The sequence below is a fragment of the Monodelphis domestica genome, chromosome 2 (genome assembly GCF_027887165.1).
Source record: "Monodelphis domestica isolate mMonDom1 chromosome 2, mMonDom1.pri, whole genome shotgun sequence".
NCBI lineage: Eukaryota > Metazoa > Chordata > Mammalia > Didelphimorphia > Didelphidae > Monodelphis > Monodelphis domestica.
Genome location: NC_077228.1, coordinates 98667880 through 98693055, shown reverse-complemented (window position 1 = coordinate 98693055; position 25176 = coordinate 98667880). Strand labels below are relative to the sequence as shown.

The 25176-nt window shown below is 33.7% G+C and overlaps 1 protein-coding gene across 3 annotated transcripts in view; it reads left to right on the top strand.

Moving 5' to 3' along the window:
* KCNT2 (potassium sodium-activated channel subfamily T member 2) overlaps positions 1-25176 on the top strand; it is a 515262-nt gene that overhangs the window by 178060 nt on the left and 312026 nt on the right. For all 3 annotated transcript variants that reach the window (XM_001376989.4, XM_056815678.1, XM_007480998.3), the window contains exons 3-5: positions 3658-3757; positions 21809-21857; positions 22429-22488. In XM_001376989.4, coding sequence (XP_001377026.1) covers positions 3658-3757; positions 21809-21857; positions 22429-22488 — 209 coding nt within the window. The remainder of the gene's footprint in view (positions 1-3657; positions 3758-21808; positions 21858-22428; positions 22489-25176) is intronic.

The following is a 25176-nucleotide window of genomic DNA, read 5'->3' as shown; positions in this document are numbered from 1 at the left end:
CCTACACTAAGATAAACTCAGAATGGGTGAATGACCTGAATATAAAGAAGGAAACTTAAGCAAATTAGGTGAACACTGAATAGTATACTTGTCAGATCTTTGGGAAAAGAAAGACTTTAAAACCAAGCAAGAGCTAGAAAAAAATCACAAAATATAAAATCAATAATTTTGATTACATCAAATTAAAAAGTTTTTGTACAAACAAAACTAACGCATCCAAAATTAGAAGGGAAGCAACAAATTGGGAAACAATCTTCATTACCAAAACCTCTGACAAAGGTCTAATTACTCAAATTTATAAAGAGCTAAAGCAATTGTACAAAAAATCAAGCCATTCTCCAATTGATAAATGGGCAAGGGGCATGAATAGGCAATTTTCAGTTAAAGAAATAAAAAATTATTATTAAGCACATGAAAAAGTGTTCTAAATCTCTTATAGTCAGAGAATTGCAAATCAAAACAACTCTGAGGTATCACCTCACACCCAGCAGATTGACTAACATGAGAGCAAAGGAAAATAATGAATGATGGAGGGGGTGTGGCAAAGTTGAGATATTCATGCATTGCTGGTGGAGTTGTGAATTGATCCAACCATTCTGGCCGGCAATTTTAAACTATGCCCAACGGGCGATAAAAGACTGCCTGCCCTTTGATCCAGCCATAGCAATGATGGGTTTGTACCCCAAAGAATTAATAGGGAAAAAGACATGTACAAAAATGTTCATAGTTGCACTCTCTGTGGTCGTAAAAAAATTGGAAAATGAGGGGATACCCTTTAATTGGGGTATGGCTGAACAAATGATGGTATATGTTGGTGATGTAATATTATTGTGCTCAAAGGGATAGTAAAGTGAAGGAATTCCATGGGAATTGGAATGACCTCCAGGAATTGATGCAGAGTGAGAGGAGTAGAACCAGGAAAATGTACACAGAGACTGATACACTGTGGTACAATCTAATGTAATGGAGTTCTCCATTAATGGCAATGCAATGACCCTGAACAACTTGGAGGAATATACAAGAAATAACTACTATCCATATCCAGAAGAAATACTGTGGGAGTAAAAACATAGAAGAAAAACAACTGCTTGATTACATGGGTTGAGGGGATATGGTTGGGGATGTAGACTCTAAATGAACATCCTAATGCAAACAATAACATGGAAATAGGTTCTGATTAAGACACAAGTAATACCCAATGAAATTGCCCATCGACTTCGGGAAGGGTGGGTTGAGGGGAGGGAGGGAAATAATGTATTTATTGTAAGCAAAAAAAATTAAATTAATAAAAAATTTAAAAAAATAACCTGTGACATTGTTGCAATTACAATATTTTACAGATGAGGAAAGTGAAGCTGAGAGTTTAAGGGGCTTGCTGATGGTCCCACAGATAGTATCTGAGATTATACTCTTTGTATTGTGCTTTGCAATCTGTTTATTGGTTATTGGTAATAGCTCACTTTTAGTATATACTTTTCATGTATATTTAGTTTATAGTTGATAATGCTTTGACACCAGTGTTATTTTATGCCAATGAGTAACCAGTTCCAAGTTGGAAACTATCCTTTATACTTGCTCTTGAGATGAATATCTGTTGCCACCATGCTCTCCTAACAGCATGGAACAAGGGACTGAATCCCTGAAATGCTGAACGATAATTTCTTATCAAAGAAAAAATTGAAATCGCCATATATATTTTTTTAAACATTGCTATTATGGAGCTTTCGTTTTCAGCCAGATAGCCCTTTCTTAAAAGTCACTTTAAAAGACCAGCTTCTACCACACCCTATGTGATAGCTTTCATAATTAAAGGTAGAAAAGAATAAGAAACAGATGGAAACAGAAGACAGAGACAGAGGCAGACAGACATATTTAAGGATACTCTCAAAATGTTTTACATATTTCAATAGAGAATGCTAGGAGTAAAATAGTAATTTAACAGATAATCACTTTTGCAACTTAAGAATGTATCACTGTTGTGAGAGGCTTGAGGTGAACCCCCTGTGTTTTCCATTGGTACCCTTTGCAAGAATTCAAGACTTCAAAACAGCTTAGAAATAAAAAGAGAAATTTATTCATTGGAAATTCATGTTGAATTTGGCTGGGAGGACAGCATAGATGAAAACTGTGTCCTAGAGGAGATGTGTTCTGAGTGTTTTATACTCTATTTACAGCTAGTGATCTATGACTTGAGGAGGGTATGAATTCCAACAAAAATAGGGGGTTGGTCACCTGACTGGAGCTCAGAGTGGTGACTTATGTCCTGAAGACAAAGGGTGTGACCTTCATAGTTTAGGGGACAAATAGATGTTTTAAATTCAATCTGATGGTATCAAAGCATAGGCTGGAAGTGTATCTCTGTGTCCATCTCAAGACCTAGGGGAGAATCCAAGGGGAAAAATTCTCTCAAAGGGTCTTTCTTATCATTAGCCTTTGAAGTCTAGGCCCCACCCTTTCTTTTAGCCTTAAGAATTCAAGGAAGCAAAGGAATTTTCCTGCACTTCTAATTTGGGGGTACAATGGGAAACCTAGAGTCCCACATCATTGCTACCAAATTATTCACATCTATAAAACAAAAAAAAAGGTATTTTTTGGATTATATTGGCTGACTTTAACAATCATTGCTGGCCAGGAAGTCTTTTCCCAAATTCTATTCCCAATGGATGACTCTGATTACCAGGTATAGGAAGAGTCTTTTCAGTTCATGAAACATTCAGGTACTTTTCATTCAGCATTAATACTATGTGGATTTTTATTATCAGTAACAAATCAAAGGCTTTTTATTCATGTGTATCATGTATTAGCATTACATTTTTTAATTTAAAAATGTATTACAAAATTTTCTGTTTTCAAGAATGGTTAAACTTAAGAAATGACTTTTAAAAATTAAGTGGATTCTGTTAAGAAAACAAACTAATAAAGATGGAATTTTGGGTTTGCTTAACATCTGATTTCCTCTATCTCAAAAATTATGATTCATAATCCAAATCAGATTATGTTGAATGCTGGACTTGGATGTTGGATTTAGAAATTCTCCTTCAGATTTTTATTCACTGTGTGACTGAATAATTCTTCAGTTTCATTTTCCTTATTTGTAAGGAGAATAATAGTAACATTTATCTTAAAGGGTTGATTTGAAGATTACATGTGAATAAATACATGTATATATGTATATGTGTATAATGTTTATAAATCTTATACAAGCTATATAAATGGTGAAGATGATAATTATATTCAACATAATCACTGGATGAATTTTCACAGTGTAGACAATTCAGAGAGTTCAACCTTAAATGGCCATGTGCATAGTTTGCCTTAATGCACTAAAGTAAATATTAAACTGCCTAAGATAAGCATGAATTTTATACTGTCTAGATTCTATGATCTGGGTTTGATCCCAAAAGGAAGCTTTAGCTTTCATGTGTAGTTCATACACTCTGTTACACTCCCATTTTTAAATATTTGGGTAATTTAAATTCAGTTGGTCCATAGCGATATTCCACAAGGGGTTCTTCATATTGAGGTACTGTCGGTTGTATATAGCAATCAATATAAGAATTTTATTCATAGTTAGATTTTTTGCATATTTATTTTAGGCTTTTTAGAAGAGAAATTGAATTTGAAACAAACTGATTATTTTTTCTTTTTTTGTTAAAGGTCTAAGAATACGCTTGTTCAATTTTTCCCTCAAGGTATTAAGCTGCTTATTATACATAATTCGAGTACTTCTGGATCCTCCACCACAAGGAAATAAATGGTAACTTTTTTTATTTGGCCTTGTAAATTGTTCCTTCAGGTTTTGTGGAAAGGATTAAGCACAGTTTTATTGTCACTTTGTGCCATTTATAATTTAAGTTTCACAGAGAAAGAAAATTTATCTCTAAAAAAAATTGATCTAGTTATGACAATAACTATTGTGGTTTTCCTTACATGCTTTTCATTTTATGAGATGTTTTATGTGTTTGACTTTTGATTTTATTCCTGTGGGAAACTCTGATTTGCAAATCAATCACTTTGTTCCTACATCACTGATAGAATTAATAAAAGAGAACATTATATACAGCAACAAAATATTGTTTAAAGAATGACTCGTATATGTTCCCCTATAGAGAAAGAATTGATAAATAGAACTAAGTAAGCCATAGTTCTATATATAAACTTTTTCCCCCCTCAAATGATGCCTTTTATAATATGGAGAGGAGGAGATCAGGGACCAGGGGAGTTAATGCAACAAATAAATATTAAAATTAAAAAAAAGTGACTAGCTCTTGGACATCCTGTTAGTTCTAGTTTGAGGAAAGGCATGAACCTAGGCCTCCTTGACTCTACCCCTGTACTTACTTTCTTGTACTTTCTAGTATGTATTTAGTAGTGTGGAAGAAGCCTGGAAAAATTGAAGCTAGTTATCAATGCTCAGTCTTCTCAGGTTCAGAGAAGTTGAACTGTAGTACTTCATTCATACATTTTTACAGATTCACAGAATGTGTGTCCTAAATCCTTCTTACCTTGAAAGAACCAAAGATGTTAAGGGTCCTTGAGCCATTATGTGGCTGACTTATCTACTTTCCTAGGGCTCCCCTTCATTGTTATTCTAATCCTTGCATCTGCTCTATACCAGGTGGCTTCTTGTCCTCTGAATAGCTGGAGACCAATCTTTGCCATCTTATTTATATCTTCATTCACTTAACTTCATGCTCATTGCCCTGTATTTCAATCCTAGCTGTACTGTGTTCTTACCTCACCCAGCTGTTTCTGACCCTTCATTTCTAATCTGGACAGAGAGGAGACACAAAATGTCTTCATCTCCCTTCCAACATGAGAATCATAGGATTAGATTTAGAGTCAGAACTGATCTCCTACCCACCTCATTTTGTAGATGAAGAAATTAAAGACCTACAGGTTAAGTAGGTAGCAAGTCAAAGAGCTGGTCCTTAAAGCCTGCCAGTTTTCTTTCCATTCAACATGCAGGCCTTAAAGTCATTCCCAATTAAATGAACCCTGAAGTGGGAAATCTTAAGGATATGAATATTTTGGACATCTTAATAGGCTCTACGATCAGCTAAGTCAATTAAAGCATAAGTTTCTTAAGTATAATGACTCTGGGATTTTTTTTATTTGTTGTTTATTTATTTATTTATTTATTTATTTAAACACTTACCTTCCATTTTGGAATCAGTACTGTGTATTGGTTCCAAGGTGGAAGAGTGGTAAGGGCTAGGCAATGGGTGTTAAGTGACTTGCCCAGGGTCACACAGCTGGGAAGTGTCTGAGGCCAGATTTGAACCTACAGCCTAGTCTCTAGGCCTGGTTCTCAATCCACTGATCTAGCCAGCTGCCCCTGTTGTTGTTTTTTTTAATCGTAATATTTCTCAGTACCAAGCAAAAGGTCTCCCATATTCAGTGCCTGTTTGATGAATTGAACTGGATCTCATTACTTAGGTCTTTGAATTTAGTTTGTATGTCATATATTAAATGGTAGGTAGTTCATATAGTATTCTTAAATTAGCAAGCTATTGGTTTATGCAGTATAAATTAGTGGTTTTTTTCCCCTTATTCTCGTCTTACATGTTTGACAATTTGTTAGATCATTTTTCATGTCCTCCCAAGTGTGAGTGTCTCCTTGGACTCGATGTGCCAGGCCTGCTATCTTTCTCTCTGTCTCTGTCTCTTTTTATCCCTCCTTCCCCTCTCTTCTCTCTCCTCTTTTCTCTTTCCCTCTTAATGCTATCTTTGATAATCTGTCTCATTAACCCCCTTGGATTCAGCTGTTATGTCTATGCTGATGACTGTCAAATCTGTACATCCAGTCCTCACCTCTCCTGAGCTCTGGTCCCACATCAGTAATTGACCACCAGACATTTTTACCTGGATGTCTCATAAGCAACTCCAGTGAAAGCAGAGATAGATTTGGAATTAGTAAGATTCTTGTCAAATCTCACTTCTGTTATTCAACAGCTTTGTAATAAATAGGCAAGTCAACTCTTTGTAGTCTACCTTATTTGTAAAATAGGGACTTGAGGCCCTTCCAGTACCAAACCTATGAACCTTTCATCATATATCATTTAATCTCCTAATTTTATTTCCTTCTCTTTATAACTTATTGCTATTGGGCACTATAATCCTTCCATTCACCTAGGTTCATAACCTCACATACATCTCTGTTCTCCCTTATTCTGCCATATCCATTAATTTCCAGGAAGGCTCACTGATTCCAATTCCACAGTTTCTTTTGCATCCAACCCCCTCCCCCCCCATGTCCCCTTCTCCATTGTTGCTTTTTACTTAGTTTATTGCAAAAGTTTAATTGGTCTCTCTGCATCTGGTCTTGTCTTCCACATAGCTGCCAAATTATTATTACTAAAGCACACATCTGACCATGCTCCCTTCTTGAACATTAAGCCCCAGTGGCTCCCTAGCACCTCTGGGCTAAAAATGAATTCTAATTTTGGCTTTTAAAGTCATTCTCAATATGTGAACTACTTTATTTTTAGTTTTGTAACTGCAGTCCTCAGTACTTTTAAATTACAAACACTTGCTTGAATATAAACCAATCAATTTTAATAGATTATTGATGATCACATTCAGTTTAAATATTTTATACTAAACCTATGTGAATAATATTCCTCCACAAAATAGCTTTTTTAAAATGGCAAATATCAGTGAAACAATTATACCATTTTCTTGGCTAGTCAGTCTATCAATGTGTCACATAAATTATTTAGGAACTTGTCTTGGTCCCTTTTCAAGTTGGTACTAACAGAGACTGTCAAAATTGACATCATGTAGATATCTGTTGCTACCATTCCCAGAAAACATCTGTTAATGTTAAGTACATTTTTAAACTTCTGACTCTAAATCTGTGATTTCCTATGAAAGTCAAGGATTCTTATGAATTCTATATTAGAACTGTTTATATCTTTATATACTTCCAATCATAGAAATAGAACTCCAGGATACAGGAACATATTTGTACAGGGAGCACTTAATTAATACCAACTCTACAAGAATCACATATATTTGTTATAATACTTACACAATATGCAGAATATCTATTTTTGCTTTTAATGGGGAGATTTCATGGAGTGGAAAAAATTGAGTGTTTCTATACAGTGAAACTACATCCTATATATGCTTATCCTAGCACTCTAAAGGCCTATAGTTGAAGGCAACAGACAAAATTGGGGAGACATGAATGTTTAAAATCTCTCCTTATTCTCTCCTTTCTCCAGCTGCCTTATTTGCATATGAATAGTATCACAACTTTGCTCATTTTGTACACTATGTTTCCATTACCACAGCCAAAGATGATTATTAACTTTTTTCACCAAGTCACATTGTTGACTCACATTTAATTTTCATCACATTAAAATTCGCATGTCTTTTTCACTTGAATTGGAGTCTAGGCACATCTCTCCTTCATCTCTTTATGAAGTTGAACTTTTGAACCCTAATGTGAAACTTTATTTTTAATCCTAATAAATTTTAAATTATTAGGTCTGTTCCTCTTTACAGTCTGGCAATAAGCATTTAATAAGTGACTACTATGTGCCAGACACTGGGCTAAGAATAGGGACACAAAGTAAGGGAAATGACAATACCTGCTTCCAAGGATCTCATAGACTAATGGAGGAGACAACATGAATAATTATGAACAAAATGAGCTCCACATAGGATTAATGAGAAATAACCAGTAGAGGAAGTGATTCGTATTCAGGAGGACATCTTATAGAAGACAAAATTTTATCTGAAAATTAAAGAAACAGAAAGAACCCAGGAGGGAGAGAATGAAGAGAATTTGATACATAGAAGATAGTCAGTGGAAATACCCAGATGGATTGTCTTGTAAAAGGAACCACAAGGTCATTGACAATGGTGGGTAGAATACATGGGAGTGAATAAGATATAAGAAGACTGGACAGTTAAGAGTCAACCTTGTAGTAAAGGGCTTCCAATGCTAAATAATGGATTTTATATTTGATCTTATTGTTGATAGGAAACTGTTTGAGTATATTGAGTAGGGTTGACATTGTCAAATTTGTGCTTAAAGAAGATCACTTTGACACTCTGAGTGGAGAATGGATTGAAGTGGGGAAAGAATTGTTTTGGGAAGGGTAAGCAACAGGCTATTACAATAGGTCATATTGTTTTTCTTAACTTTAATTGCAAGATTCATCCAGTTTGGCATTTTGCCTTCTTAACATAATTTAAGACTGTAATTTGATTAGAATAAATTCTATAAGCATTTTTAAGTGCCTATCAACTTGTCAACTAGATTTTATTGTAAGTGCCAGGAACTATAATAGGGACTGGTAGATAAAGAGACAAATATGTAATAGCTCCTGACCATGAGGATTTCATATTCTACCAACATTTTGATACTTTTGGTTATTTGCCCTTAATTATTTACCTTTTAAAATCAAAATTAGAATTTCTTGTACTCACAATAATCATCAATCATCTATTTGAAATAGTAATGTTATGTCATGAAAATTGCTTGAGAGCATGCCACTATCTTATTGACTTGACTTATTCTGTAGAAATCTAGTCTAAGGAAAATGACCTGTTCCCAGTCTCAAAACTCTGAAATTTCTTTTTCTCTAAACATAGGGCAGGTTTCAAATAATGGCAAGTGTCTCCATAATTATCTATCATGAATTCAAAGATGGCACAGTTACTTCTTCTTAAAACTCTTCTCATTTCTCACATCTGTAACTAAATCTTTTTGGCCCAATCAGATGTTTTAGCAGTCCCCTTTATTAGTTGTTTTACTTTTTGTTCAGTAAGATGCTTCCAACAGATACTTAGACATTGGGAGTCCTCTGTCACTACTATATCTTGTTTCTAAGCCAACTTTATGATCATCTGCTAAAATTCATCATCTATTTCCCCTTTCTGGTATGTTACAATGTATTTCCAAAATTATATAACATTACTTGCTCCATTAATCATCACCCAAAGGCATGGTCTCTTCTCCTTTTCATATATAGCACTTTGATAGGCTGGAATATAGTAGGTACTTAATAACTGTTAACATATATTTTCTCATAAGAATATATGTCTTTTTGATACACAATGATGCTCTAGTCTTTTTTTTCACCTATTCTATTAGAATAAAGCATACTTTTTCAATGTAATATTCAAATAATGAATCAGATTTGTTCAAGCATCTTTGATCCCATAATGTAACTTTCTTTCACTAAGGTATATACTTCATCTTCTTTATTATCTGTACTCTGCACATTTGATTATAGGCATATAAATTTCTGAGTTATTACAACTCATTTTATTGTGTGTTGCCTCCTGAGATTTATTGGATTCTTCCTACTGATACTCTTCCTATATTATACCTGCCATGCTCTGACTTTACCTAAGCAATTATAGGTGTTCAGTTCCACTCACCATTCCATTTTTATTTAAAGCCTCAAAATGAAAGAATCCTCAATTATAATAAATTTAAAAAATTGTTAGTTTGTTTGACCTTTTCTTTTTCTTTTTCACATTTCACAATCTTCCAACACATTTGGATTCTCCACTGTCTTGTCAGGTTTTTCTTTCACTTTGTATTTTTCCTCCTGATTCACTATGTCTTCTTGAAATGCCAAGATAGCTGTCTTTTGGAATAAGCAGGGCTGTCATGCAGAAAAGCAATTAAACTTGTTTTATTTGTCCCCAGAGGGAAAATTTGGGCAATAGGTAGCAGTAGCAGAGAGGAATGTTCAGACATAGTCTAAGGAATAAAAAAAAATTCTTACCACTAATTATATACACACACTACTTATATAAAGCTTTAAGGATTGCCAAATACTTTATATCAAATCTTATTAGAGCTGTCAAAGGGGAGTGTGTTGCCTATGGAGATCATTGGTTTCCTGTCACTGAGATCTTCAAGCTAAGGCAAGATGGCCAATTCTTATGTATCTTTTAGAGAATAGTCTTCAGGTACTAGTAGGACTAGATGATAAATGAGGTATTTTCCAACTCCAACCTTCTAATGATTCTACTTTTTTCAAAGAGCATTCCTTTCTCCCTGATATGCTAGAGAATGGGAAGTCTTTCAACTCTTTTGCCTACCTCCATTATCAATCAAGCATACATTAAAAATTTGTGAATTTTTAGTGAAAAATACTGTGCTAAGTGATGTGAAAAAAAGAAAGACAAACAATAGCTTTTCCCCCTCAATTAGTTCATATTCTAATGAATGACATAAGGGCAGGGTAAATTGGAGCCAATTTCATATAAAATTTATGGTAAATGCTAACCTCATGCTAAATACAAATAAATATATGCTAAATATCCTTCATGATGTTGAAATCATGTTAGTGGTTGAGACTACCAAAAGAAAAAAAAATGTAAAAAGAAGAGAAGGCCAAGGATTTTTGGCATTTAGGAGGCAGAAGAAAAAAGAGACAGAAACAGGTATTCAGAGAGAGGAAAAGTGATCACAGAAGTATCCCAGAAGCCCAAAGACATTAGTATTTCAAGATGGAGTTGCAATTTCATCATAGATCTAGAGCTTGAAGGGATCTCAGATATCATCTAGTTTAATCCTTTCTTTATACAAATGAAGAAAATGATACCCAGAGAGGTTAGATATTTTGCCCATTATCAGGATGGTCAGTGCCAGAGGGAAGATTTAAAATCCTCTGACTCCAAACTCAACACTTTTTTTCCATTTTTAACCACATGTTAAACTCTGCAGAAAAATCATGAAGATTGAGGAGAAAGATCCATTATTTTTAGCAGTTCCCAAGTCATTGGTAGCCTTATTATGAAAAGTTTCAAAAAAAAATCTAGAGATGGAAGCCTGTGAGGAGTGAGTAGGTGTTTGATAGTAAAAAGGGAAATAGAGTTCAGATGGTAGTCTACCTTTCCTCTTACCTCTAACTTTCCTTTTTTCTTTCCACATATTCTCTTTCCACTAAGCTGGACATATGTGGTCTTTTAACATACCCCTCGCATTGTCCCTCTTAGTCTTTGCTCACACTGATTCCTATACTGTGATTTCTTTTTCCCTTTCCATCTTTTTCTATTATAATTATTATATATATTATATATATATTATATTATATTATATCTATTATAATCCTAACCACTTTTCAGTAAATGTTAGTCAAATTTAAAAAAAATAACTTATTAGAATATGACAGCCTTTATGCTGGGCACAGGTAACACCAATATCAGGTCTGGGTAAGTAATCCATGACATATTCTAGTAGGTAGAAAAAACATATTTACTATTAAGTAAATAAAGTACAGATTGTTACCTTTATTTGTGGTATAATCCCCTTTGATAGTCTGATGAATTCTCTAGATACCATTTTAGAACAATAGGTTTAAAATTTTTTATGATTGAAGGAAAAGTTAAATTTTAATTAGAAATGAGAGAAAGTAAAACGTAATTTTTTACCCTTCAAGTTCATCACATTCCTCCCCTAGACCATATGCTTCATGACTTTACTAAATTTTATTCTTCCCTATCCCAACACCCAAGAGGCATCTAATAAATGATGCTTCAAGAAGGAGAATTTTCAAAACAAGGTGCCTAGAAAAAGAAAGAATGAGCGGAATTAGGAGTTTAATGGTAAAAGGTTTAGTTTTAGGAAGAAGGCAAATCTCCCCTTCCTCTAATATAGAAAGAAAGGAGGAGAATCTTTGCTCATCATTGGTGAAGATTCAAAGACATTTTGAAGCATACATGAATAGAGTTAAAGGGACCCCCACTTCAGCTAGCTTTTATCTTTTCATAAATAAGAATCTTTAGTCTCTTGAGAATGTTCTGAGAGTGTATAGGAAAGAAGTGGGGGTGGAGTTTTGAGAACTATGAAAAAGATTTTTTTCTTTTTTTGGGAAAAGCTCTTGTAGAGAGACAAGTCTGTGAAAAGGTTCACTTAGTGAGAGATTGATTGTAGTGCTAGTACTGTCAAAAAATTAGTCCTGTAAGGGATTGTCAAGATAATACTTAGCATTTGAATTTTGAATGCCTAGGATGACTTAATAATCTGAAACTGGATAGAATATAATACTCCATTTCTTAGCTCAAACTTTTTAGGGAATCCTAATGTTTACTGTTATAAGATTTACTGCATCTTGTGGGCAGTTGCAACTTTAAGCAATTGTCCAAATGCTTTGCTTTATGAACCCAAACATCTAGGTTTTTGGTATCATGTTAGACAAATGATCTAGGTGTTTGGTTATTTCTAGGTTTCTCGTAGATTTTTTTCATCATTTTGTAGACACTTCTATCAAGAGTAAAGAAACATTTCTAAAAGCAGTTAGTTTATTTTACATGTAAAACAAAATCTTTCTAGAAGACATTTAAATACAGAGTCCAGAATAAAATTCCTGTCTTATGGTCATCATAACTGATTTTAAATATTTGTTGATTTTTAAAGACTATGAACTTTTCAGGTACTGACCAGAAATTTTGGATTGGACTGTAAGGAATATCTTATTATTTGTTTGGAGGCAAGTAGGGCATAAAAGCTCACAAAATTGTGTTGATTGAAATGAAAATGAGCAGAGTTATATACAATTAACATGTCTATAATATTCTTTATGTTAAATTATAATTGTTAAATTAGAATCACAAGGGATATACATTTAAAAATCATGTTACTGCAATTAGAAATGAGTCTGTAACAGAATAAATTTGGATTCTATTTTGAATAAAATGTTCTATTGGTGTCCATATTGCTTAATGAAAAAAAGAAGTAGGCTGGATGGATACGCTTAAAATTAATGAGTCAAACTCAGCAAAGAGTTTTGTTTAATTATAGCTTCTGATCCTGTAAAGCTGAAAATGTTCAGTGTAGATTTGCTGTATTATACCCTCTCCTTGAGGAGAAATGAAATGAAATGAAAACCTTGTGAGCATAGACAAGTTTAGGTATTTGAATGGACTTTTACTGTCAAATGCATGCAATTATAATAATGACATAAAAACTAACTTCTTTAAGTCTCACTAATACAAAGACTCATTGAAAAATAGGGATAGGGATAGGTATTTGACTTTTGATTGCACGGATATAGAGAATTCCTGGGGATAGGAAACTCCCTCTACCAACGCAGGTTGGGACATTATCTGTAACTTATAGTATTAAAAAAATGACTGGACCATTGAAAGTCTTTAGTGACTTATCCCATGTAACATCGCTAGTAGGTAGATTTGAACCCAAGAGTTCTTGACTTTGAAACCAGTTCTTTATGCAACAATGCCTTTGGTCAATGCATCAGAAACAAACAAACAAACCTCGAGGCTTGTATTGCCAATGAGAAACAAGTAACCACTACCTGCTGTTACTTAAAATTATTCTTCATTATGTCTTTAGAATACTAAAACTTCTGAAAGTATATATTTTTGTTTTCATATCATGTATTATGCTACCCAAAGTTTACTCCCAAAATATTATCCTCTTTATTTTAAATTGTCTAATTCACTTAAATTATAATGCGACATATTAAATCACTAAATATATTAATAAATGGTGATTAAGAACTATATGATAAAGCCTCTTAGTTTGAGCAACTTACAGACAAAACTTTTAATCATCAAACATTCAGAAGAACAGATTTCTACTATATTGTGGTTTTAAAATGTGTCAAACAATGTTATAATAGATCAATTTTTAATATAGTCATTAAATGTTTATCAATTACCCTTTCTTTAGCCTTCCACCTTTAGACAAAGAATCATTTGACACAAAGATATATGTATATATAAAACTATGACTTGCTTTTTTCTTTTTATCAGTTCTTTCTCTGGAGGTGGATATACACAAGTCATTCTTCAAACAATATTTCTGTTGCTGTAAATAATGTTTTCTTGGTTCTGCTTATATGAAATGTGCTAGTTATTATGTTTGATGTAGTGATGTTTTATTAGGTCACTGTCCTCAATGAACTTATAATTTAATATAACATAATAAGTCACATAAAATAACCCACAATACAAGGCAATATAAGGTGGTTAACAAAAAAAAATGGAAGAAATAAAGTGATTAGGAGATGAGATAAATTGTATTACCCCTATCTAAGTATGGTATGCCGTTTTGCGTTCAGAAAGAGGGATAGGCATGACTTCTTAAAAGAGAATCTCTTTTAGCCTCGGAAGTTGTCAGCAAGTTTGCCCTGGACATCTTGCCATTCACTTTTCTCTAATTCTGACCCAATCTTTATTTCCACTCATTGCTCTGAGACAGCAATGAAATCAAAGCTATCATTGTTTTAGAAAGGCTTTATTAATTGACTCCATTGTTTTTTAAGTCATACATACACATAATGCTGTGATTTTTCCCACTACTCCCCTATATGTGATGCCTATTAAAATATAATCTTGAAGATAGACTGTTTCACTTTTTTATCTCTAACATTTAGAATAGTTCTTGACACAAAGCAAGTAATTTATTTACATTTATTTATAGTTAATTTACTGAAAATCCTGGCTGTGCTATGAACTACATAGATGACCTTGGGTCAAGCTCAACTTACTTTCTGTCCTGGGAGCTCAGTTAAATGATGAGATTCTACAAAATCATCCTTGAAAGTCTCCAAGGACCGTGAAAGATTTATTTTATCATTCTATTTTTTTTGCAAAAGTTGTGTTTTGTTCCTTTGGTTTACAATAAAACCTGTCCTTAATATTATGGGTTATATGCTTAGAAGAGAAGTTGGTGTCAATGTGCTGAGTGTCAGGTGGCAGTTTCTTGGATTTTCTGAGTGGGAACCCTGATCTCCAGAAATGAGCCAGAGAGGTATCTGAGGAATTGCAAAAGAGGTACAGATGCTTGTTTACCTGAAGCCATCTGTTTTTCAAGCTTCTTTGCCCAGGTAGAACTAAAGATTTCTGCTGTTAATGACATGTGCTGATGGGAAAGCAAGGTTTCAGAAAAGAGATGGCATTTAAACTGAGCCTTGAAGAGTGAATAGAACTTTGATAAGCATAAATGAAGAGTTATTTGAAGTGGAAAGAATAACAGTGAAAATGGTATGTGGATAGGATTTTGCAAAATATCTTTAGGGAATGGAGGATAGATCATCAATCTGGCTTTAATTTAGATTATTTTCTAGAGGAGTAGTGGGAAACAAAGCTTGAAAGATAAATTAAACTGGATTTTGAAGGGTCTGGAATATCTGAATAATATTACACTGTTTTTGGTTCTAAATCTCATGCAATTGCTAGCATGCCATAATGCCAACAGGAACCATTAAAAACTCAAATAATTTACTTTCTATCGTCTGTGAGGACAAGATGGCCACTGAGATCCATTCTTACTCCCATTCTTAAGTTCTGATATGATTCTCTGAAGGTTTTTGAGCCCAGGAGTGGCAAGATCAAAGCAATGCTTTAGGGAGATTAATCTTCTTGTAGGATAAATAATTATCTGAGTAACTATCAACAGTGAACATTAAAGTTGGAAGTTAATTGAAAACTGAGCAGGCACTTTTAACATTTCAATCATGGGAGGAACTTCAGGGTTTTCTCTATCATTCTAACAAACAATTAATTGAAGGTCAGAGAAGCGGGTTTAGATCACAGGGATAACTCTTAAAAATCCAATTAACATAAAAAATGAGTGTTTTTTAAAAATTATGTGAGGATAGATAATTGCATTTAGTGACAGAGTGTGACAGAAATAATAGTTTATATTTATATAGCACTTTATAAAAGTATAAATCAATAAATCAGTGAAGTTAGGTGTAATCTTAATTTTATATAAGGAATTCAAAGCATTGAAGACAGTTTCTTGTTCCTACCCAGTTCTTGGTAAAGCTAAGGCAGGTCAGTTTTGACCCTAAGTCTAATACTCTTTACATTATACACCACTGTTTTTCAATAATATTATTGTCCAGCTACAAATCATTTTAATATGATTACTTTTATAATAACTGTAATGACTTTATATATATTGTCATATACTTTATGACTATACATGGAAAACATTACTTGCCAGAGCTATTAACAAAGAATTTACTATACAACAAATCTATTGACTCATAGGGTTGTGGGGAATAAAAAGAATTAATTTATTCTCCTCAGGGTGGACATTCATCCTACCCTCCTCCATTAGGGATCAAAGTCATTTTAGGGTTACAGAATAAGACCTCAAGGACATTTTTATTGCCACAGGCCCGGCTAGTTGGGAGACCTCTTATCTAATTTCAAGGATGAAAGCCATTAGGCTATTCTACCTACTTATCTTCTCAAATGTTTAGGAGCCAGAGTAGTCACTCCCAAAGACATGGCTACCTTCCCCTTCTTGATGGGTGTGATGGATGACCTCACACTAGGTATCTTGCTGTTTTCTGATTAGGATATACTTAAGAACCTGGATTGTAAGTCCTGACCCCAAGACAATGAGGTAATTGGACAGATGAGGAAGGGATCTTGCATCAGGAATCTATATAATTTTTGTAACTGCACCCATGTATTGGTGTATGACACTAGGGCATTTTCTACTTCCTATAAGAAGAATAAAGACACTTCTTCCACTCTCATTCTCTGACTCCAAGTTTGTAATTGTAATTAGTGGTTGGTGGTCACTTTTATCCCATTCAGTGTTACAGATAGGCACTGGGCATGTAATTTAGTGTTATTGAAAATTCCCAGCTAAGGAAATTCTCCCAATGCCCACTAGGGTATTGGGAATGGAGAGAACAGATGGGGTGAATGTTTTCTGCAACATAGCAATAGAAAGTTGTTTAGAGCACTAGAAAGTAGGTGCCTTACACAGGTGGCTTATTCTATAGCCAATATGTATCAAGAGAAGGACGTGACCAATAGAGGAATAAAACCTGCTCTGGCCAGCAAAGGTTTTTCAGTAACGTTTTAGAAATGTAAAGCAGAAGTTGGGATTCATAAAACAACAATTCAGCACGTAGAAGCACATGAGATAATTTTGGTTAAGCCATTTGCTTGCTTCTCCCCCATACATTTAATTGAACAAACAATTCTTTTTAACTAGCACTTATAAATACCTTCCATGTTCAGGTCACTGTTATGGCTCAGAGATTAAAATAAAATAAAGTAAAAAAAAAATAAAAAAAATTCTCCTGTCTATGAAGGGCTTCTGTTGGACTATACAACATAAAGATAAAACTTCTCAGCTTGGTAGCTCGTGATTCTGTCCCTTCTTTATACTTCCATTCTTGCTTGTGCTACCTTCTCTTTCCTCAAATTCAAGATTCTCTGTTCTCCAAGTGGGCATTTTGCATTGACAACTAAACTGTGGCTTTTCTGAGGCTAGGCACTGTGTTTTATAGTTTATAGTTTTATAATTTCACAACAAATTCTTGTAAGTTCAAGAATACTCCCACTCTATCAAGAGTTAGTTAATAGATGATATCATTCATTTTTGTTACTACAATTGAAGCAAGTTGAAGAAAGTACTAAAAGAGTCAGGAAATAGATTACATGAAGGAAGACTAAAGGATCCAGAACTATTCAGAGAATTTCAATTCACTCAGCAAACTTTTATTAAGGGACTTAATTACTTTTAAGTGTAAAATGTTGATGGTGAAGACTGAAGGGGAGACTTCACAATAGACAGTAAATTTGTACACATATATCAAGTAGCAATGATCTGTTATTACTGAAAAGAGTTGGAGGGAGTTGAATGAAGTTTAGGAAGGAATTTTTTAAATTAAAAAAAATTTATTTAATTATTCAATTTTGAAGATTATTCCTTGGTTACAAGAATCATATTCTTTCCCTCCCTCCCCTCAACCTACCCTTTCCACAGCCAATGGGCAATTTCACTGGTGTCCTTGATCAGAACCTATTTCCATGCTGTTGTTGTTTGCACTAGGATGATCATTTAGAGTCTACATCCCCAACCATTTCCCCCTCGACCTATGTAATCAAACAATTGTTTTTCTTCTGTGTTTCTACTCCCAGTTTTTCCTCTAAATGTGGATAGTGTTCTTTCTTGTAGAACACTGCGTTGCCCCTAATGGAGAAGTCCATTACATTCCATTGTACCACAGTGTATCAATCTCTGTGTACAATGTTCTCCAGATTCTGCTCCCTTCACTCTGCATCAATTCCTAGATGTCATTCCAGTTCTGCATTAATTCCTAGATGTCATTCCAGTTCACATGGAATTCCTCCAGTTCATTGTTCCTTTGAGCACAATAGTATTCCATCACCAACATATACCACAATTTGTTCAGCCATTCCCCAACTGGAGGGCATCCCCTCATTTTGGTAAATAATTCTTGATTATCATTAATTATAATTAATATAATTCAAGATTTAGATGTTTTAAAATTATTTAAAAATATCAATTCTTTGGTATAATTTAGATGGGATATTATCTGAAAACAAATGGGTGAACTAGATGGCTTCTATATGTCCTTTCCAAAAGGATATTTATGATACTAGAAAATATCTTAGCTTAAAGAATGATTTTTCATCTACCTGTGGTGCAGAGAGGTTACTAATTTGAATTTATGTTGATTAACCAAAATTACTTTACTGCCATTGGTAGATCCATTATATATATGTATATGATTACAATTAATTTTATTGCAATCATTTACATAAAAATTGAGTTACCTTTTGACTACTTCCCACAAACCTAGCCCTATCAATGCCTGTAGGAGAGCACACTCTGCCATAGTTGGTTGAAGACTAACCTTGAGGGTCAATAAGATGGGCTCAGGTCTTGCTTCTGTTGAGTACTAGCTATATTACCATGGCCAAGTAAATTAACCTCTCAGAGCTCTATGTGACTCTCTAAGATTCCAAATTACAGAAGAGCTGCAGATCTTTATTGACAGATAAAATTTCCATGGTTGTAATTTGCACTGATGAAATCACAGGTTTGCAATAACAATAATAGCCATAAAATATATACTTAAAATTGATAGATTTATGCTTATATGCATATATTTGGCACAAGATCTCGATGTTCATTTTCCAGGGTAAATTAAAATAGAAATACTATTATTATAAATGATTTTATGATATTTGGGTATGAAAAAATAACATTCATATACTTTTCAATATAGTTATAATTTTCCATCTGAATAAGAGGACTTCAAATGAAACAGGAAGTACTATTATATATTAACCCAAAGAGTATACTTCCTATCCATATTAAAGACAGCAGCAACAAAATTTTTTAGCTCTCAATGGCCAATATAAACATTGTAAGCACTGTTTAATTAGGCAGAAAAAGTCCAGAAAAATCCTAAGCAAAGATTGAAAATTGTACCTTTTATGAATCTATCCACTAGAGATTTTAATCTTTGCTATAACACATGTCACTTCCCTACATTTGGAGTTTTATGGCATTAGCAAACTATAATTCTTTTCCTTCCTTCCTTCCTTCCTTCCTCCTTTTTCTTCCTGCTTTATTCTCCTCCCCTCTCATGATTCCAACAATGTTATGAGCTATTGGTGAAGAACTCCTTCTACCAATTTAGGTTATATTCTCCACAATTTATAATTTTAGAGAATTGCCTGGAGGAGAAAGTTCAAACCTATAGTCCACTGGCAGCATATGGTCCAAAGGCCCACAACATTTCAGCTGGATCCACATTAAACTGAAATTAGAAATTATTTAACAAAGTAAATAAAATATAATTAAAATAGATACTACATTTAAAAAATTATGTTGATTTGTAGAGTCAGGAATCTGCAGTTTACTGGATTATTTTTCTATATGAATTTGATAGTACTAGCCTAGAGCCCACAGAGAGTAATAGACTTTCCCAGAGACATTTAATTGGTATTTGTCATAAAATGGAAATGAATGGCTTCACTCTCAGAGCAGCTTTCCATCCCCTTACCTCATTTTATTCATAAAAAAGCAATGTTTTAAAATATCATTCATTGAGTATCCTTAGATACACTGTGCAGAGTGATTGCCTTAGTTGCTTATCTATAGTTTGTTGAAAATAGTTCTGTTAAGTTAGTGTCAACCTAAATATATGAAAATTTCAAAATAACATTTTTATTTTGTCGAGATATAAAGTCTGTAGATTTAGGATTTCTCAGAGTCTCTAGGTCCTCTAGTGAGGACCAAGTCATTTCCAATTCTAGAGGATGGCAGCCATATATTTAAAAAAAGAAAGATATTAAAACAAAGTGGAATCTCAAAAGAGTGAAACATTAACTGGGTTTTAAAAATAATTTTTCCAAACCTTTTCTGTGCAGTTGTCCAGCTACTGATGGAAATGACAAAATTAAATTTCATTCATTTCATCAGTCTGAGCTGTCAGTGTTGCCAGTTGTCGGTATAAGTTCATTCTAATACTATTTCCCAAAAGTTGAGTATGGTATAATTTTTTACCTAGAGACTTGAGGCTTTCTTTTTACTTCAGATCTGGGTCTAAGGACCCTCCAGTCTCTTTTTTTTATTTATTTATCTTGTGAATGTTATTCATGAAAGTAATCTTTGGAATCAAAACACACTTCCAATTTAATTTTTTGTAGAAATGTAACTGACCTAGATCCTAAAACAATTAGTGGTCTCCTGAGTCATGCTTATTGCCAATATTTTGCTCTTCTGTGTTTGTCAGGATAAACACTTCAATTTTTCTCAGAACATGGTTTTCTGATTTGTTTGATTCACATTCGAACCTCACTGAATATTATTTTGCAAACAATAGTATTCTGGTAATTTTATGTCATACCAGCATACTGTGGTATACAAAATGATAACTAAGTTATTCTTAAATGGCTTTTTTTTCTTTTATGGTGAAGACCACTTTTCAATCTAATTGTGAGACTTGCTATTCTATAAGTATAGTTATCAACTTAAGGTGAGTCTCATATATAGTATTTGTACCAAGTTCTGAGAGCTGCATATTAAAAAGAACATTGACAAACTGGTACATATAGATAAAGATGACTATGTCATATGAGTATCAGTTAAAGGAACAAGTGCTGTTTAGCTTGGGGGAGAAAAGGAAGGTGAGGGATGGAGAGAGTAAATTCTAAATACTCTTAAAATGTTTAAAGAACTTCCATGTAGAAGAATAAATCATTATATTTTCATTGTAGCTCCAAAGGGCAGGACTAGTTCTAATGACTAGAAGTTATAGGGAAACTTTTTTTGTCTCAAAATAAGAAAAAAATCCTAAGTATAAGATTAGGTCAAAATGGCATCATTGGTTTTTAGGAAGACAAGGCCAAGTGGCAGGTATGAAGTTCTTCAGAATTATGTCTCAAGGCAATGGTGATCCCTTTTGCTCCATATAGGATTTTGATTAAACCATTTTTTTAAGTTCTGGGCAATTCAGAATTCATGGGGGACAGCTGGGTGGCTGAGTGAATTGAGTGTCAGGCCTAGAGATGGGAGGTCCTAGGTTCAAATCTGACCGCAGATATTTCTCAGTTGTGTGACCCTGGGCAAGTCACTTAACCCCCATTGCCTAATCCTTACCACTCTTCTGCAAATAAACAGTATTGATTCCAAGACAGAAGGTAAGGGTTTAAAAAAATTCATAATTCCTTGGTTCTTCATGTGGTTGAATGTCTAGTGAGAGTTTTAAGAGAATTAAGCTTAAAATGTCTATGCATTTTCTTCTCTGCAGTATTAATTGTTCAAATCATCATTCAATTTCTTCAGATACAATATTAGGTCTTGATTTAGGGCAATAAAATGCAATTCCTGATTTCTTAAAGACAGTATTGAAGGTAAACAATAATATTAATTAAATATGAATTTGCCTAATTTCCATTTTGTTCATTTTTATTAATGTTTTATAGATAACTTGAAAATTATGAATTTAATTAAAATAGTTTCAAGTAAGAAATCATATACTGACATCTTTGTTATCCATTTTATCATTCTTCTTCACAGGTATCATATCTTTTGGGTGACAAGATGTCTACCATTATGGGGCTTACAGGTTATATTCTAATTTTTCTAAACCCCAAATGTTTTTGTTTTCTCCATATTCTATATTGCTTGGCCTACAATATAATTGATTGACTTTTCAATATAATTGAAAAACAATTGTTTTTTAAAAGATGGACTTGTTTCTAAGTACTAAACAAAGGTAAGACTTTTACTTAATTTCCCATTGATACACATATATCATTTTTGTTATACTCAATTTGATTCCACAAGTACTTTTTATTGCATCCTTCCTTTTTCTTCCCATGTTCTTATTCCTATAACTGTTATATAAAGTCCCAGTAAAATTTCTAGTCTACCTTGGCCATTACATTTGATGGCTTAAAAGTAATGAAAGAAGTAGCAATAAATAACAATCTACTCCTAATTGTAGCTAATTCTATCTAGTAAGGTAGTTCTAGTCCAGTCTTGGCATTTGGTATACTAGAAAGATGATCTTTACTGGGGAATATTAGAAATGGCAAGTGGCAAGTAACAACACAACTCTAACTATACTCTGTTAGAATCTACCCATGAATTAATGTACTGATTGGAGTACCTGTTTCTTACATTTTATATTTTAGGTTTCAGTGGCCTTGATAAGTCTCTTTGAAACAGTGTTACTTGGTTACTTGAGCTATAAGGTAAGTCTTTTTACTTAGTAATTTCTTTTTGATAGATATAGCATTTCTAGAACTATAATCTCAGTTCTTTGAGAGCAAGGAATACATTCATTTTATAAATGATAAAATTGAGACCCAGAGAAGTTGGCATTTATCTATATATCATTTATCTATATTTAAATAGTAATGTGCTAAAATGTAGCAGTACAGTCTCTGCTCTCAAGAAACTCCATTTTAATAGGGAAACCATAGAGGAGAGCTAGAATTTGACTCAGATGGTAAAGTATTGCTACACTGTTTAGGAATTACTGAAAAATGATGTGCTGATCTGGTTCTGGGTAACATTATGTTAAACTCACCTATCCAAGATGGGGTTGCAGGAGTAGAATCCAAATTCTGTTTGGAGGAGAGGAGAGGCCAATAAGATACGTAAACATCATGAATTGGAGGAAAGTTAAATAAAAGAGCTCAGTTTGCTCCTTATTGCCTAGGAAAATATGAGTTATGTAATCTGCCAAGAAGAAGTGGTAGAGAGAGGAAATAAAACTGTTTACAACAAAATATTTGTAAAATATCTTAGAGTTTATTTTTTAAATGATTCTGGAGTAGGACAGATAGTCAAATAATGCAGATCTTTAAAATATTTTGAAATTTAAGAAATGAGAGGGTTGGACTTGAATACATTTCACCCCTAAAACTATCTGAATCAGTCTACATTCTTTATTCTAGAATCTACATATGTTGTTTTCTACATAATAATACCTAGATCATTCAGAAATATGAGAAACTAATCAAATAGTATTAAAATAGATTTTTATTTTTTATTTTATTATTTTATTTTATTTTTTAAAAACTGGGTATTAGTTCTAAGGCAGTAGAGTAGGCAACGGGTATTAAGTGACTTGCCCAGGGTCACACAGCTGGGAAGTGTCTGAAGTCAGATTTGAACCCAGGATCTCCCATTTGTGGGCCTGACTTTCAATCCACTCAGCCACCCAGCTGCCCCCATAGATTTTTATTTTACTTGTCACAAGATTAGCTTCATAGAATTATGTAAAATTTGAAGGGACTTTTAGGAATCATTTCATCAAATTTTCCCATTTTGTAGATGAGGAAATTGTGGCTTCATGGGAATGCTAGGTGACCTGCCAAATAGTGTGAAAATAGTAAATAACAGAGCTAGAATTCAAAAATAAGGTGCTATGAATCCAAATTCAGGTCCCTTTTTACTCATTGTGTCCCCTTACTACCTGGCTAACATTGGCCAAATTATAGCTTTCATATGTATTTATACTGAGAAATAGGGATATATTTCTATCACTTCTATTAAGGGTTATTTTAAAAAAAACAAAATGAAACCATTTATGTAACTGTGGCCCTTGGGGATTTCCCCCAACTTACAAAGTTGTTTTTTTCCAGACAAGCAACAGTAGAAGTTCAGTGTACTCAGTGGGGTGATAGCTACTCAAAATCTTAGCTCATAGACCCCCATTGGTGTAATTACTTTTATTAATCAGCCAGAAACCATATTTAGTTCAAATCAAATTTAGTGAAGTTAGGAGAAAAAAAAAACACCAATAAAACATTGCTCCCATAAACTAGTACATTTTCTCCTGGAATTAACATAACTTCAGTGGTAAGAATTGGTAAATTTAGGGAATATTTGAATGGATGCACAGATATAGATAACAGTATGCATGGAAGAGTAACTTATGCTAAAGTTATGCCACTGTTTTCTACTGGATTTATATTGCTCTAACTAAACCTACTTCTTACCCCTCCCCTCTACTTCCATTTCTCCATTTTGTGTATTGTCTCTTCTGATTCCATACTCTCTAGAGCATACTGTTAAGCCATACTGGGCTCACTCTTGGACACTGCCTGCCATTGGTCTACTGGGCACATAAGTAATCTTGTTCTACTTCAAAATTCTCTTGGAGTCCTTAGCTAGTGGTTTCTCCTCCTCATGGGAAGCCTAGAATTTGCCATGGTTTCCATCCTTCTTTCAGAAAAGCAGAAGTCTTAAATGTATTCAGGTATCATACATAAAACCTAGGAGAAAAGGGGGGACCCTGCTTCCTTTTTCTCCTTCTCAAGGATTGTAAGGGTCTCTCCTTTTAGAGACTTAGTGGCTGGGAAGTGTTTTGAAAAAAGAAATTCCTTAAACTGGTGCCAGTCTCTTTAAAATACAAAGCCAAATCACTCAAGTAAATGTGTAAAGTGTCTTTGTTTCTCCTGTCCATAATAAAAATTAACATGAGAATATCTCCTGCTCTCTATGTTCTGAGATGGTTGATTTCATTCCAAATGGAGTCCAAATTGGAGAAAGAAATTTCCAATGTCACCAAAGAGTACCGTGAAGATGTTGATATCAAAATCATCTATGTTCATTCTCTCCTCATCCAGGTCTTACCAATTGTAGCAAGTTTTCTTTGGGGTGAGAGATAATGATGAAGGTTCTGCTAACACTTGTGAAGTAGTAAGAACATTGGGCTTTGAAAAACTTTAAATCACCTTCTTTCAACTTCTCTTCCTCCTTCTTGACTTTAGAGTTAGCTCCAACATGCTTCTCTAGATGGTGCATCATGACACTCAGTTTCAAGTCTATATTTTTAACTGAAATTTCTATATGTAGGGACTGGCTTAGAGTGGGAATTTCTTCTTCTTCAAAATTATTACCAAGAATCATTAGAACTTCTTGGGATCCAG